The sequence below is a fragment of the Marmota marmota genome, unplaced genomic scaffold (genome assembly GCF_001458135.2).
Source record: "Marmota marmota marmota unplaced genomic scaffold, marMar, whole genome shotgun sequence".
NCBI lineage: Eukaryota > Metazoa > Chordata > Mammalia > Rodentia > Sciuridae > Marmota > Marmota marmota.
The window spans coordinates 18,268,684-18,284,506 of record NW_025999968.1 but is presented as its reverse complement, the minus strand read 5'-3'; the positions used below and the strand labels follow the sequence as shown (position 1 = coordinate 18,284,506).

The window sequence follows — 15,823 nt, the reverse complement described above, 5'->3', positions numbered from 1 at the left end:
ATTTTCTTCCCCTGGATGTGTTGCTATTCAACAGGGTTCTGGTGTACTCTTTCTCTTGCTATAGTCTATTATACAAAGATCTCAAGGTTTCACCTCACCTTTATCTCTTCAGTAAATTCCAGTCTCTCTCCCCTGTCATGCACCTCAACAGGCAGCTACATACCTGTTGTTATTGTTCAGTCTTATGGAGAATAGATGGCTCTATCCCATCATGTTGCCTCCCTTCCACAATACTTTATTAAAAGTCTTTTTGTTATATCTCATTTGCCATGTGTTTTCTCTCTCTCAACTAAAAAAGAGAAAGCATTAACTTAATTTTGTTCCATTGTTGAAAGAGTGACCTTTCCCCTGAAGTACAGTGTCTGAAGTTCCAGTATGTGCAGGCATAAATTTGTGTAACTCACCATTATAGCTCCTAGGAACTTGCAGTTCAGGCATGGAGTAATGCTTAATAAGTATTTGTTGATTGAAAGCTACCAAACTTGGGCTTAGGCTTCTGTTTTTTCTTCATCCACACAACTTCTTAATTCAATTTCATATTAAATGCTAAAGTTCTTAGGTAGTGTTTAGCTCAGAGAAAACATTTTCTCTTTTATGTCTTGTTCAGTTTGTACCACATGATGTTGTTTCCTTTCCCATTTGCCAACAATCCAAATGTTCTCCAGAGACAGAGGGGTGGTTCTCAAAGTGAGGTCCCTGGACCAGTAGTGTCATAGTTACCTAGAAACTTGTTAAAAATGCAAACTCCCAGACCTCACCCCAGATCCTCTTCATCATTAACCCAGGGTCCTAGCAGTCTATAGGTTCATAAGCCCACCAAGTGCTTCTGATCCTCAAACAAGTTTGAGATCCTCTTCTACAGGGACATTTAAGAGTCTAATTTGATACTCAAAAGGAGAAGGTGCCCAGAGATCACCACAATTATTCCTTGGCCTCCCTTTTAGTGGATTTTTTTGCTATTTTCAAAAATTATGTTTTGTTTTTAAACACTGAAATCATACTCAGTTCTTTCTAGAAGTAGAAAGCAATATCAATCTCAAGTGTAGTAATTCTAATATATCTGACCTTTAAATTAGTTCTCATTGACTATATCTTGTGGCCCCTTGATAGCATAGTTTAATGAGTTTATAAAACATATGTAAATACATTTATATAAATATAACATCTATAGTTAAATATTTATATTTGTAACAGAATGTGATTTGTATGAATATCTCTAACACTCCAACCTCCTTGCTCCTGGTTTTTACTTTGCCATCAAACATCTCATTTGCAAGATTCCTGGAATATCCTAAGAATCCTGAGTCAGTACTAGTACTCAGTCATTGAAAAGTCAATGTAGAATTTTGCTGCTTACCTAATTGTGTCTTGATTGCATCTGAAATCTCAAACATAATGGATGTAGGAAGTTTTACAGTGGTGTCATTAGGACCTGGTATAATAAGGTGAACTGCAAAGAAATAGATATAAATAAGATAGGGGGAAGACAATCAATCATGACATAAAGCTCAGAACACCAGGTACTAGAATATGAAGCTTAGTGTTTATTTTGGTTAGTCAGTTTTGACCTCAAATTTAAAATGTTGGGAGAAAATATGATCATACCTTTGAAATAGAGTGTTTTTCATTTTTAGAACTGAACTACTGAAATCCTCTGGATTTAATCTATAGATTAAAAAATTATAAAATGTCTGCTTAAGATGTGTGATGAACCAAGATTATTACCAATGATTTTTTTTTTTGGTAGTCATAGGGATTGAACCCAGGTCCTCCTACATGCTTGGCAAACATTTTACCACAAAGCTACATCCCCAACCCAATGACAGTGACTTTTAAAAGAGCAGTTCAATACAAGACAGACTCCTATGTAACTTCAAACAACCCTGTGGGCATGTAGGATGAACACCATCATTCCCACTGGGCATGGGCTAAAGATTATTCTTGAACACACCATGATAAAGGCAGTGTCTCTTGGCTGCTAGCCTGGAAGGCACAGAGGTCAGGATGGTACACAGTGAAAGGAAATAGACTGACAATTTAACAGCTCTTCTCACAATGCAAAACTCCTTGAGGGCCCTATTATTAAAAGACAGTCTAAGCTGCTGATTCTAGACATAGGTTTCAAAGTTGACTCACCTAGTATCGGTCCTCCATAGGGAGTCTTATCTGGGGATTTAGTGGAAGCCTTGTGAGTAACATTCTGAATCACTGTTGAAATACAAAAGAAATAGTGAGTTGAGGTAAACAAAACAAAAGAGGAGGCAGTAAGGAGCTAATAATGTGAAGCCATCTGTCCTGTGAATATCCTAATCCAAGTTTATCAATTAATAAAAAACAATTCAGTGGTCTGGCTACACAGCCAGCAGGAGGATTACCTAAATACCTCTGCCTTTAGGTAACGAAAGGATATTATTCTATCATAAAGTGTTCCATTCTAATTACTGGAAGATTTCCTTTGTATCTCTACTCCCTGAAAACTGCCTTTTCCCCAGGTCAATTAAAACTAGCACAAAATGCAGCCTGAAGCAGAGATAATTTCAATTCTAACTGACCCTGTGTTGAAAGTACACTTAGGACATTTTGTTTTCTTAAAAGAAGAACTATTTAAGGATTCACCTCTTCTATCAAGAATCTTCTGGAAATAATGGAATCATTTTAATAACGCGAAAAACAAAGTCAAAACAAAAACAATTGGATACTGAAATATACATAATTCTTAGAACCTGAACATCTTTACTTTCCCTAAGTGACCACTAAATCACAGTTTTCATTTCACATCTTAATGTAAATGTTCTATTAATGGCTTTCTTTATGCATGATATCTTAATCCTGAATGAAGCTCCACGTACTTAAGTGACTTTTAAAAATTTAATACTTGTTATGGTTGCTTTGTCCAGAGTTATGCTCAAGGTTTTGCATATTGGTACAAGAGCCCAAATTACCTATTAAGTGCTAATTTACTAGACCATACTAGTTTCTTCAAACTTTTTTCTGAAAAGCAGAAATCAGAGTGTTTGAGAAAATATATAATTATTTTTGTTTAAAAGTATATTAAAACTAGTTCTTAGGTACCCAGAGAGCAGACTAATTACCTTGTTTGATGATTGTTATTGGGATTAGCTTCTTTGGGACATACGCTGGCTGAAAAGAGAGGAATAAAAATCAGCTTCCATATCAGTTCTAATGACCTAAAGAAATAGTCCTTCCTTGTCTTTAATGAATTCTGTCAAGCAGGTTTAATAGTGCCTGTATAGATCTTTACCACCCACATCTGCCTCTATTTTATTGGATTCACCTGGTTTCCACAATAATTATCCAAAGGATTGATGGAAGCAATTTATTCAGAATTCTCATTTAGTTAAAAACTGCAAGGGACAGAAACTAATTCCTCTATGTTGAATATAGGTTTATTTTCATTTGATTTGAGGAGTGACCCAGCCAAGTTCTGTCTTTATATTTCCTCTCAAAAAGATGCTAAGCTACCATTGTTCAAGCACACCCTGTTGTAGCTGCTGTTACTACAGGCACAACCTCTTTGAGCTCCTGGAACCAAGCCTTTATTGCCTGAGAGGGCAGAGCTGGGACTTAGGTCCAGACAGTTCTTACTTCAAAGCCTGTATTCAACCATTCTGCACCTACTTATACACAAGGGACTTCAGAATTAGAAGGGCACATCCCAGAGGACTATACTACCTCCCCTCACCCAAATTGCCTCAGAGGTCGCCCTGAAGGTTTTGACACCATACACTGGCTGGCACTAGGTTTATGCTTTAAAGCAGAGTCACTGCCAGACAAAATCAGGAGCCAAGGATAAAACAGACGAGAGCTACATGTAGACACACAAAGAGAAGGGCAGCAAATACATGTGGGAGGTCAGAGGTGAGCTGAAAGGTCCTTGAATTTTTGGTACCTGGTCTAACTTGTGTTCATGATGTAGACACACCATGTAACAGACCTGTTGATTGTGAAGCATGTGGTGAACGTGAGATACTGAGCAAATAGGGGTATACAGTTGTGAGCAAGAGACTTATTTACATGCTATCATTTTAATGAATTGTATGCCCATGTTGAAGAAGGGCCATAATACCAGCCTATTTTCCTTGTATTAAGGTACTTATATTTAATTTACTACCATCAGGTAGTTTTTGCAAAGAGGTATGTGTACTCATTGACCTAGCAATTTCCTCCTCAGCTTAAGGAATTAATCAGATAGAGATAATTGTTTACACATAAGGTTGTTTAATACCATAGTTTAAAACAACCTTAGTTTCCAAAAATATAGGTTTTATTAAATAAATTATATGGTCTAAATGTTTACTTCTATTTAATAAACTGGGAAAAATATGCAGATTATGAATAAATACAAAGAATACAAATATGCATACATGGTATGTTGCAATTTTATAGCAAATACACAGAGACAAAAGACAAAAAGGAAAGACATCATGATTTTGTTATTTTTAATAGTAGTTATTTCTTATGAGCTAATAGTGATTTTGTGTTGCATACCTTCATGTATGCCAGATTCCTTACAAGATGAATTACATTTCCAATCAGGCAAAGTTACCTTAATCTATAGTCTGTTCAGCTACCACATATGCTTCTGTGTGGCAACCTAGCTTGTGCACTTCTGGTGAATAGGGGAATGATTTAAATACAATTTAGACATGATTTTTTTCCCCAAAGGGAGTAGAAGAGGAGGAATAGAAGCATAACCTTCAATGGGAAAGAAAAAGATTCTCAGTTTGAAGGTTGCACTTCTAAGAAGACGACTTTTTCTGCTTTACCATAGAAAGATTTTGTCAGCATTTCCACATGAATCCTTTTCTGGAGAGGGCAGACAGGCTCATTACATATTATATTCTTGTGTCCCCCTTAAGATCAGTCTACCTGGCTCCCCTCTACCTGCACTATCTACTTCTTACCTATGAAACTTCAGGAAAAGTGCCACAGGTATACGGTTTCTACCACTGCTAAGAATTTTTTTTATATTAAAACCATTAGCATTTATTTTTGCCACTTATATTTTTAGTTTTTTTTTTCATAATTACAAGTATATATTTAGGAGATACAATGTGACATTTTGATAAAACCATACAACAAAGAGTGATTAAATCAAGCTAATTAACTTGTCTAACTACCTTACTTATCCTTTTATGGGGTGTGAGTCATTTGATACTTATTTTTAGCAATGTTGAATTACATGTTATTAGTAATTATGGTCATCTTTCTGTGAATTAATTCTCAAAAATGTATTCTTCCTGTTTGACTAAAACATCTCCTCATTCCCCCTCTGCCTCTGTCCTACTGGCTCCCTTCCCCAGATACTAGTGATCTCTTCTCTTGAGTTCAACCCTCTGAGAATTTTAAATGACTGGTATAGCAACTTCCAGTTACATGAAAGCCTCCTGGTGGGGGAGATACATTACCTTTCTAGGTACCAAGGGTCATTTTTGGTAGGTCTGTGGCTACAGTTACAAAAGTTTTTGAATGGTGTACCCTATATTTGCCCTACAAATCCTGTCACTTAGTACATGTTCTGCAGAATGTGAAGTTTTTCAGAGACACCTAACACATTATAGCAGAAATGCCTACACATGGCTGTGTTTGTAGCCTTTGAATTGTATTACACCAATTTTATTCCCTGTGCTGTAATGATTAATTTAAGACAAACAAATTTTCGACAAGGACAAATGGAAAATATTTTACTCTTCACATGAATGGAACAGTTTCTGAGTTCTTAGTTGAGTACAGACCAATGTTCTAGTAACTTGATGACAAGACTACAGGTACAATTTGTGCTGCCAAAAATAAGGAAATCATTTAGCTGCAGAATGCAATTCTTTCTAGACCTACAATTGCTGTCTTATCTAATCTGCAATTCAAAGGTGCTCTGACACTAGATAGCTACATCTCAACAGGTAGGTTCCTCCCCTTCCTCTCCCCAGTACTGAGGATTGAACCCAAAGGCACTTTATCATTGAGCTATATCTGTGGTCAATTTTAGTTTTTATTTTGAGACAGGATCTTCTAAGTAGCTGAGGCTGGCCTTGAACTTGAGATTTTCCTCCTTGGCCTCCTGAGTAGCTGTACAGCAAAAGGTAATGTTTTTAAAGGGCATCAGGAAAGTCCTGCTACCTCATATATCTCTGCCAAAGAATCTAAAATCCCCATATAGAAATCCACAAGGTGCATCCTTTCCATGTGTTATTAATGTTTAAGGAAATATCTGTAACCTGAACCTTCTAAAAAATGAAATAGTGTGATAACTTTTAAGATAGCAATGTTTAAACAATCACTACCTGATTTTATTTTAATTTGATGTACAATATTTTTAAAAAGACACCTATTGTTCATTGTGCATTGGAGTCACAGGTACAGATGGTGAGAAGGTTGCAGGGTGAAGAGGGAGTGAAAGTTCTGCAGGCTGCCATGCAGTTTGGGCTATTATGGTGCTATAGCTTGAATTTGTCCTTCAAAGTTCATGTGATAGAAATGTAATTCCAATGCAACAGTGGGAACTTTAAGAGGAAATTAGGTCACCATTACCCAGAGAGTTGGTTAGTTAACACTAGAATGGGTTCCTGAAAAAAGGAAGAACCTGGCTCCTTCTACCTTTTAGGTATGCTCTCCTGCCCTTCTGCCTTCCACCATGGGATGAAGGCCCTCACCAGATGCCAGCTCCCTGATCTTGGACTTCATAGTCTCTAGAATTTTATAATCAGTCTCCGTTCTTTGTAAATTACTCAGTCTGTGATATTGTTATGGCAACGCAAAACATATCTAGTAAGACACATGGCATCAGCACAACACCACTCTCCATGGACACTACCTCTGAAGCAATTCTTAAGCAGTTTCTCACTGACTCTCTTTGTTCTGTAGCTTTCTGACCCCTAGGCTTACTGTAATCATCTGTCACTACTTCCTCCAACAGTTCTCACCCTTTCCTTCATTTAGCAAGTATTTTTAAAATATTTATTACATGCCAGAAAGTTAATATATTTACCTGCTGCCCTATAAGAGATATGTTATCTGTTTCTACTTTTCTAGATACCTGTCCCTTTACAACCATACTTCCCTTGAGTAGAGAGGTTAAGAAAACTTACTTTTACTGTTTGTCTTGGATGTTGTGACTGAGTATGTAGATGGTGACAATTAATGGGGAAAGAATGCTGAAGTGGTAAAGTGAAATGCTCTTGTGACAAATCTAGTGTGCTTTTTTGGTCATGGCTAGAGAAAGCCTATGCTTATTCAGAAACAAGCACAGTGGCTGCAACAGTTGCATAGCAGAGGAAATTTCAATTGACCTTGCAGTATACTAACTTCCTCCTGATATTGTTTGAAAAATTAGGTTTAATAAAATTAATAAGAATGCTATTTTTTGTAGGTGTGTCTATTTGGAGATTTTGTGGTGTCAAAATAATTATTGTAGATGTAACTATTTTCAGGCCCTGAGAAAGAAGAGAAATGTCCACTTTGGGGTTAAAGGTTACTCAAAATAAAATTTCAGTTACTAAAGAGCCAAACCACATGAGAGGAACTTGGGCTTGTTATAATTCAGTTTTTCGGATGTTTTAATGAAAGTTATTAAACATACTGATTCAATATAAAATATAAAATCTGGCTAGAATGAACCTAACATTCTACTTCTCATAGTCTTTGAATTTCTTGTCAGCAGAAAAGGGATGAGACATATACCTTTGATGATATGATTGGTCTACATATATTTTTCAAGTTCCTGCTTAAGACAAGGATTTTTTAGAGTGGAAGGATGCACAATCTTAAAGTATGGATAGGACTAAAAAGGCAATTCTTTTTATTGACATGACTCATCTGTTGATACACTTTAAACATTGGTAACACTTATTTTTGTCAATAAAAGATATGACTTCTTAAAATATGGGTGGATTTGGAATAGAAGAAAGAAAGTGAAAATAAATGTTCTATCTTGGAGAACACTAGGAGATTTTGATCAATTATATTTGTATTTCAAAATCTGTTGTGCCACTCACTTAAAAATTGATTCTCTTTAATGAACTAGTTAGATAACTAAATTTTTTAAAAGAGATAATGTATTAAAATTTTAGTCATTTTTCTAATATTATTTCTTGAAATAAGAAAACCTCTAATAGTAAACATTAGTTTTTTAAAAAATGTAATAGATGGGGCCAGGGTTGTGGCTCAGTAGTAGAGTGCTTGCCTAGCATGTGTGAGGCACTGGGTTTGATCCTCAGCACCACATAAAAATAAATAAAATAAAGGTATTGTGTCCATCTACAACTAAAAAGATATTTTTTCAAAAAAGGTAATAGACTCTCAAGAAGGGAAAAATAGCTCAAATATCACGGTAAGTGTATTTTTCTTTCTTAATTACACCAATCTTAAGTGATACAGTTTGTTACAAAGAATACAGCTGTGTTTATGCATATACTCTTTCTGATTTTTCCAGAGGTATAGGCAGCAGTGATACTCAAAGTATTTAACAACTGGTAGGACAAAGGCAGTGACCCATCAGAAGAGATCCTGCTACATATCTCTGCCACAGCTCTACTGGGACTCACCAGCAAAACACAACTAGATACATGAATTACAATATATAACGTAAGCAGATGGATAAGATGGGGTGCCTTAAATTCAATTCAAAAATTTTAACCTAAATATTATTTATTTTTTAAAAAGGATGGCCTAGAGTTCACACAATTTTTCCCATTTCAAATAATCCCCTTAATAAGGTATCAAGGAGTTTTTGATGCTTATAAGATTTAGGTGTAAGAATGTATAATGAATGAACCCATTTTTTAATGTATCTTTTGCTTGAAACCTTAAAAAGTAAAACATCTGGAATTAATTTTACATCTCTTGAAATACTGCCTTCTAAAGTCAGTCTCAGAGAAGACATGGGTGAATATTTGGGCACAGACTTTATTTGGACTGAAATATACCTCTGAAGTATCAAACTGGTTTTCAGAATCAATTCTGTGTGGTCATAGAGGATGGCTGAAGGCTGTCCCACATAATTCCTTTTTAACTTTACCATGTCTGACAGCATCCAAGAGCACAGATGTCAGTTTATTTTTCTGCTGTTCTGAGAATAATCATAAAGAAAGCTTCACAGAGAAGACTAAATATATCTTTTCAATGAATTTGGGTTTTCCTTTGGAAATAACCAAGAGTTTAAAAGTACAGCTCATCAGAGCTGGCTGCTTGCGGGTGCTCCACCTCACAGCTTGAAGTGATAAAATGTTTGGCTGTGTCAGAGATGCAGGAAGTTTCTCCCTAACCCTTCCTATCATGGCTCTTTATGATGAGGAGAAAAAATTAAGTTACTCCATAGTAAAATGCCAATCAGCTTTCCTAATTCTGCTGAGTAACTCACACTAAATGAAATATTCTGCCAAAATAAATAAAATTTCTTGGGATATGATAACCGAAAAGAAGGAATGAAAAAAAAATGACATCATTGAATCACATGAAAGATGGAACATGACAGCCAAGAAGGTTGGAGATAAGCTTTTCTTCCTAGGAAACCATTCACAACAAAGAATGAGGACTGTTCTAGAAGAGGGTTAAAGAGCAATTCTATTACATTAATCCACATATGCAGCAGAGAAGATTTATCTTTTCTATGCAATACTGATTGGATCTGAGACATACACATACACACACACACACACACACACACACACCATAGTAAAATAGAATCCATATAGTTTGGAGTTTAATTATTGCAAAGTAAAACCATTTGTAAAACTAGAAATTGGATGGAAATACACTTATCTGCTCTCTGGAGAGGGAGAGGCTTTCTAAAATATAATGCAACTGAAGATATGACAATGGAAAAGTCTAATAATTCAATTGAGCAAATTTTAAGACTTGCCTTCTTCAAAAATTCCAATAAACAAAATTAATTGATAACAAATGTGTTCTAGATGATATCATAAAGGATCAATGTTCTTTAATCTATAAACTCTTTATATCATTCAATAAAAAAGATCACAAAATGCCCAATAAACAAAGAAGTGCAATAAAGGTCATTAAATGGAAAACACAAATGTCTAATGAACAAGTGAAGAAAGTACAGATTTATCATCCATCAGAGAAATGGTAATTTAAAACTATCACATTGGTGAAAGCTTTGGTGATGGAAACACATGATGTTGGCAATGAGAGGATTGTATGAAGATATACTCTGGTATATTCCTGGCAAGACGGTAAAGTGGTACAGACTTTCTGGAAAGAAATTTGACTATATATATTAGGAAGGCTAAAAATGTAAAATTATTAATAGATAATTCTAGGTATTTGTTTTAAGGAAAAAATTAGAAATGTGAACAAAGCTTTATGATGAGTTCACTATAACATCATTTAAATAAAAAATCGGAAATAACTTGAATGCCTACAAACTGATTAAACAGATGATGAATAAGATACCTATTATTTGTAGCAAAATAGATGAAATCGGAGAATATTAGGTTAAGTGAATTAAGTTCAACACACAAATACTACATGCTCTCTCTGATATATAGATGCTTTAAAAAGTCAATCTGAATGTGTAATACAATTACTGGAAGTTGGGAAGGGTGAGGATACAGTAGGAGTTTGGATACAGAGTACTCTAAGGTTCTACAGCATAGTGGAAGGATCATAATTCACAGTACCGTATTAAACACAAAAGAGTTCGAAAGCTCCAAATACAAAGTAATGATAACATGATGCACATATTAATGACTCTAATTTGACCAGTACATATTGTATACTTGTACTGAAATATCATATTGTACCTCATAATATTGTTTAATTATTATATGCTAATCAAAAATTTTTTTTTATTTTTAAGGACTTATAAATGTTAACTCTCCTGTTTAATCATAATGTAATGTACATATGTATGAAATGATCACACTGAACCCCATAAATTTGTACCAATAAAATAAAAATCTTAAAAAGTAAAAAAAAAAATTAAAGTTTTAACAGAACACAAATGGTCTTATACTCGTCTTTATAAGATTTGTTATGGATAAATTTGCTAATGCATTTCCACTGTTTTTACATTCTGAACTTTTAAATTTTAGACAGTGAGGAAAATAGCAAAACCTAAAAAAAGAAAGTAAGAAAAAGAAAAGAAAAAAAAATAGCAAAACCTAAAAAGAAAAAAAAAAATAGAAAAAGAAAAAACCCAGGCCTGGGAATTTAGCTTCAATCCCTTTCTTGTATTGAGATTTGAAATACGTCTGTTATGGTTTGGATTTTTAATGTTCCTTCTGCCCTCATCCCTCACCAAACAACAACAAACAAACAAACAAACAAAAACAACCTATGTGTTAGACAATGTAAGAATGTTCAGAGGTAAATGAGTAGATTATAGAGTTGTAACCTCATCAATGGATTAAACCATTTAATGAATTAATGATGTGAATGAACTCCTGGGTGGTAACTGTAGGCAGGTGGGCATGGTGGAAGAAGTAGGCCACTGAGGACATGGTCTGGACTATAGATGTTCATGAACCCTTCTTTTTTCTGTCTCTTGGCTGCCATGAGCTGGTAGCTTTCTTCTGCCACATCTTAGGCCCCAAGCCATGAAGTCAGCCAACCATGGACTGAACCTCTAAAATCTTGAGCTCAAAATAAACTTTCCCTCTTTTAGGTTGCTCTTGTCAGATATTTTCGTCACAGGAACACAAAATTTACTGATACAACATCAAAATAGTTTCCTGGCAATCATAATAATGTAATGCTTGTAATTATTATTTGATAAGAATTTCATAGTAAACACATTTTTCTGCCAACTGAAACCATAGAAACAACTTGTCTTATCAGGATTAATTCTCAGTCCTATTTTATCCAAGACCATTTTCTGTAACTGAAAAGAATCCTCCTTCTGGGTTAGGGATGGTAGATCCTGTGTTTTGTTTTGTTTGTTTGTTTTTAACAGGGGAAACCCTGGGTTTGATCCCCAGCACCAAATACAAACCAAAAAGAAAAAAAGAAAAAGAGCCCTCCTAAGCATGTATTCGCCCACCCCATCACCCCTGGGCTACATGATCAATGGAGTATTCTGTGAACTATTTAATTAGACATAAAAAGATAACCATCCAGACAGATCATGTTATACATTGAAGAGCAAATTTTCACCCATGATGAGAGCCTCTGCATTCATTCAACTGTAGGATATTTCACAGGCTGGATACTTACAATACATAAGAAACAAAGCCAGCACTAAATTTTCCTGTATAGTAACTCCTCATCCTGGTCAGTAACATAATGTTCTTGCTTTACAATTGGACATGTGATTTGAAATGCATGTGGCTGTATCAATGGCTTACATTATACTAAGTAGTGCATAACTGATATGATGTGTCCCAGAGCAGACTGTGAAAAAAATATTTGCTCAAGTGAGACATAAAAGGCTATCTAGACTGGAGGCAGGAGAGAAAAATGCCTGGCTCACAAACCACACAAATATTTACAGTACTGAACTGAAGCTGGGCATGTTTTAAAACCAAACTGATTGTTTTTTCTTTTTGAAAAGGTTGGCTACTTTAAGTAGGAAGTGATAGAAAGTAAAAAAGGAAAGATCTCAACTTTAGCAATGTACCTAGAGCATGGACCAATCAATTGGCTTTTGAAGTGTTATATTAAAAAACAATCCACATGATAGAAGAAGCATTACCTAAAAATACCTAGAATATTCAAATAACAGAATGACTATATGAAAATTTCAGAATTTTAGAGCTTCAAACAAATTAGAGATAATTTGGAATCATAGTTCTCAGAAAAAGAAGCTAATTCCTAAAACATTAAGCACGTAAACCATTTCTCCATTGCTAATCAGTTAATCCAGTTTCAGTAACTCCTAATTGGACTCTTTCCTTATTTAAATAAAAATACAATGCAGATAATTTTAAAAAAATTCTTAAAAGTGAACTGGTACATACCACTGTGTGGACTTGGTCATAAGTACTCTGGATTTTCCCATTTACTTTGTTTTTACCTGACAAAAAAAGGGGGAAATGACATTATTTTAATTCTTCTTGCTCCCAAATCAATTTCAGCCCATCATTATGAAGATGACTACAACTCATGCTCTATCTTGGGCATATTATATTACATCCTAGCCTTTTAAATATTGATTCCAATAAAGTTTTAATGAAAGGATAACTAGAAGAAAACTGAGGGTTCTCCCCAAATATTTTTATATCCACTTCTGCTGGTCTATCTTTCCATTCTAAACATTTGTAATAATAATAATAATAATAACAACAACAACAACAACAACAAGAACATTATTATTATTATTGGCTCAGTTGTATTCACTGGTCAGCAAAATATGTTACAAGGGCCTATGACATCAGTAGAGACATCAATTTTTTAAACTGCTTATTTAAAAAAATCATATTATTAAATAAAGATTTTGAAATGTAAATACTTAAATTGTATTCTTTTTGCATTTTCTTAAATACTAGAACATGAAAATTAACTCATTTCATATCATGCAATAACTAAAAATAGATAATTAGGGAAAAAAGAAAAAAATTACAAAAATCTTACTGAAACAAACAATTCCAGATACTTACTTCCTATAATAGTCTTGTGATTAAAAATCTTACTCCAAATTCCCCCTTCCACATTGTCTTTTACTCCAAATTCATAAACTGTGTTAGGCTTTAAATTTTCCACAATTGTTTCAGTGGCTGGACAGAGTTGAAAAATCCATTTTTTCTCCTTATCCTTTTCTCTATAGCGAATTGTGTAAAATCTGTTGAACCAAAATATAATACCTTAAAGTCACATGGAAGTCACAATATAATTTCAAGTTTCTTAATGTATCTCAGACTTCAATCAACTCAGAAAACTATATTTAATACTGGACTGTTCAGGTTTTCAAAAATTTGCAGAGAATATGAAAAAAATAGCTCAACATGTGCTTATGTTTTTAATTTCAAATTGCAAGTTGGGGGTCCATATAATAGCCATTTATGATCTGATAGAATCCATAATTATCAGTTCTGTTATTTGCAGCTTTAGAAAATGAAGTTGGAAAACATCATTCACTCTTTTCTGATTACAGAGAAGAATATAGGCATTATTTTATAAATACTTAATATTATAGTTTCATAATTTTATAAATTTAAGACTTTTAATTCCAAGGAAAGTATCTTAAAGGTAATAACATTCAATTTTTTAAGATGAGCCCAGGATGTATCCTGGACTACAATTTAAGGGTGAAATAAGTTTATTGTTACAAAAGAGAATTAAGACCAACAGCCAAGTTAAGGGTACAATTGGAAAACATAATGCAAACTCAAGAGTACTGTTATTATGGGGCCTTTGCTTAGAGTCTCTTTATACTCTGAGTTAGATCTGTCAAATACGTAATCTCCACCACCATTTTTTTTGCATCATTGCTACATCCTGTTTTACATATGCTTCTTCATTTATTTGTCACAAACAAATCTTAAGTGGTAGAAATGATTAATCCTCTATCGTAAGTGTGAAGACTGAGTTTCAGAACAATCACTTAACTTGCCCAGTGCCACGGGCAATGGCAGAACCACAACATAAAGAAAAGCTGCTCTGGCTCTACTTTACACAGCCTAAGTGAGGCAGAGCAGGAAAGGGCGTTTCATGACTACTGCACACAGTAATGGGAATGAAGGAAATAGCACAGCAAATAATATAGAGAATGAAGACAGCAAATTGTAGAATAAAGCATATAGTTTCATGCCATCCACAGAAATGTTAAACCATCACATGAAATGTTACTATAATTGTTCCTAGTATTATAAATTGAGAAAAAATACTGGAAGATTCCAACATTTATGATTGTGCTTTGTCTCCCAAAGAGCAGAGGGAGATAAAAATGGCATTAGTTAAACTTTATCTGCTTTTTAAGGTAAACATTTTAAATAAATGAAATAAAATAACAGCTACTATTTGTGATGATGGAAACAGGCATTTGGTTCTTTCTTTCATCTTTAATTTTTTCTCAAAAAATTAATATAAATTTTCACTTTCCACCCCATCAAAATTAGATAAATGAAAATTAAGCTTATATCAAGCTTTAGAAAGTCACTCATTTACTCATGCTAAAAATACTTTGTTAGAGTCTGTAAACAAGTCAAAATAACACCTGGCATTTTGCCAGGGGAATGTTAGAGTTCATAAACAAGTCTGGATGGTGCCTGGCAAAATGCCAGAGGGAGTGGTTTGAAAAGTAACAAAAGCGAGCCATTAAGTGTGGAGATTCCTTATTGGTTGACTGATGTATCTAGTTTATGCTAATTAGATAAGCTGTGTGGAATGTATAAATACTGCTCCTGTCCTGCAATAAACGGCTCCCACTCCTGCTGTATCAACGTACACAAGTTATTCGTCACCCCCCTGATTATTCTGCTGTAGCCGGACTGCGGCAATACTTATTGTGCACCCTTGAAGGACTAAATTTATTTTGATGTTCTTCAATTTCTCCAAGTAGTTCTTGTTTTTTTTTTAATCTATCCAAGTTGCCTTTTTATTAATAATAAAATTTATTAACACATACTGCTTACAAATAGTATAGACTCAAAAATTATAAAAATAAATCAGTAGATATTTAAAGGCAAATGCAAAAATTTACACATCAGATCATTAAAGGTTTTACAAAGCGTTTATACTGTCAACAGTTGTCAAAACTAGATATATTAAGCAAAAAAAAAAAAAAAAGCTAGGTACAAACTAGCAAGTATCATGTTACCATTATGTTTTTAAAAGGAAAGAAAGACAGTCTCCAACATGCACAGACTAGATCTGGAAGAATGCTTAGGAAACTACTGCCAGCGGATGC

At 34.3% G+C, this 15,823-nt stretch overlaps 1 protein-coding gene across 35 annotated transcripts in view; it reads right to left on the bottom strand.

Annotated features, from left to right (window-relative positions):
• The window catches only part of LOC107136359 (ABI family member 3 binding protein), a 227,666-nt gene that overhangs the window by 120,910 nt on the left and 90,933 nt on the right, over positions 1–15,823 (bottom strand). For all 35 annotated transcript variants that reach the window (XM_048803407.1, XM_048803428.1, XM_048803417.1 and 32 more), the window contains exons 5-9: positions 13,575–13,756; positions 12,936–12,991; positions 3,093–3,141; positions 2,137–2,208; positions 1,358–1,450 (exon numbers count right to left, since the gene is read on the bottom strand). In XM_048803407.1, coding sequence (XP_048659364.1) covers positions 1,358–1,450; positions 2,137–2,208; positions 3,093–3,141; positions 12,936–12,991; positions 13,575–13,756 — 452 coding nt within the window. The remainder of the gene's footprint in view (positions 1–1,357; positions 1,451–2,136; positions 2,209–3,092; positions 3,142–12,935; positions 12,992–13,574; positions 13,757–15,823) is intronic.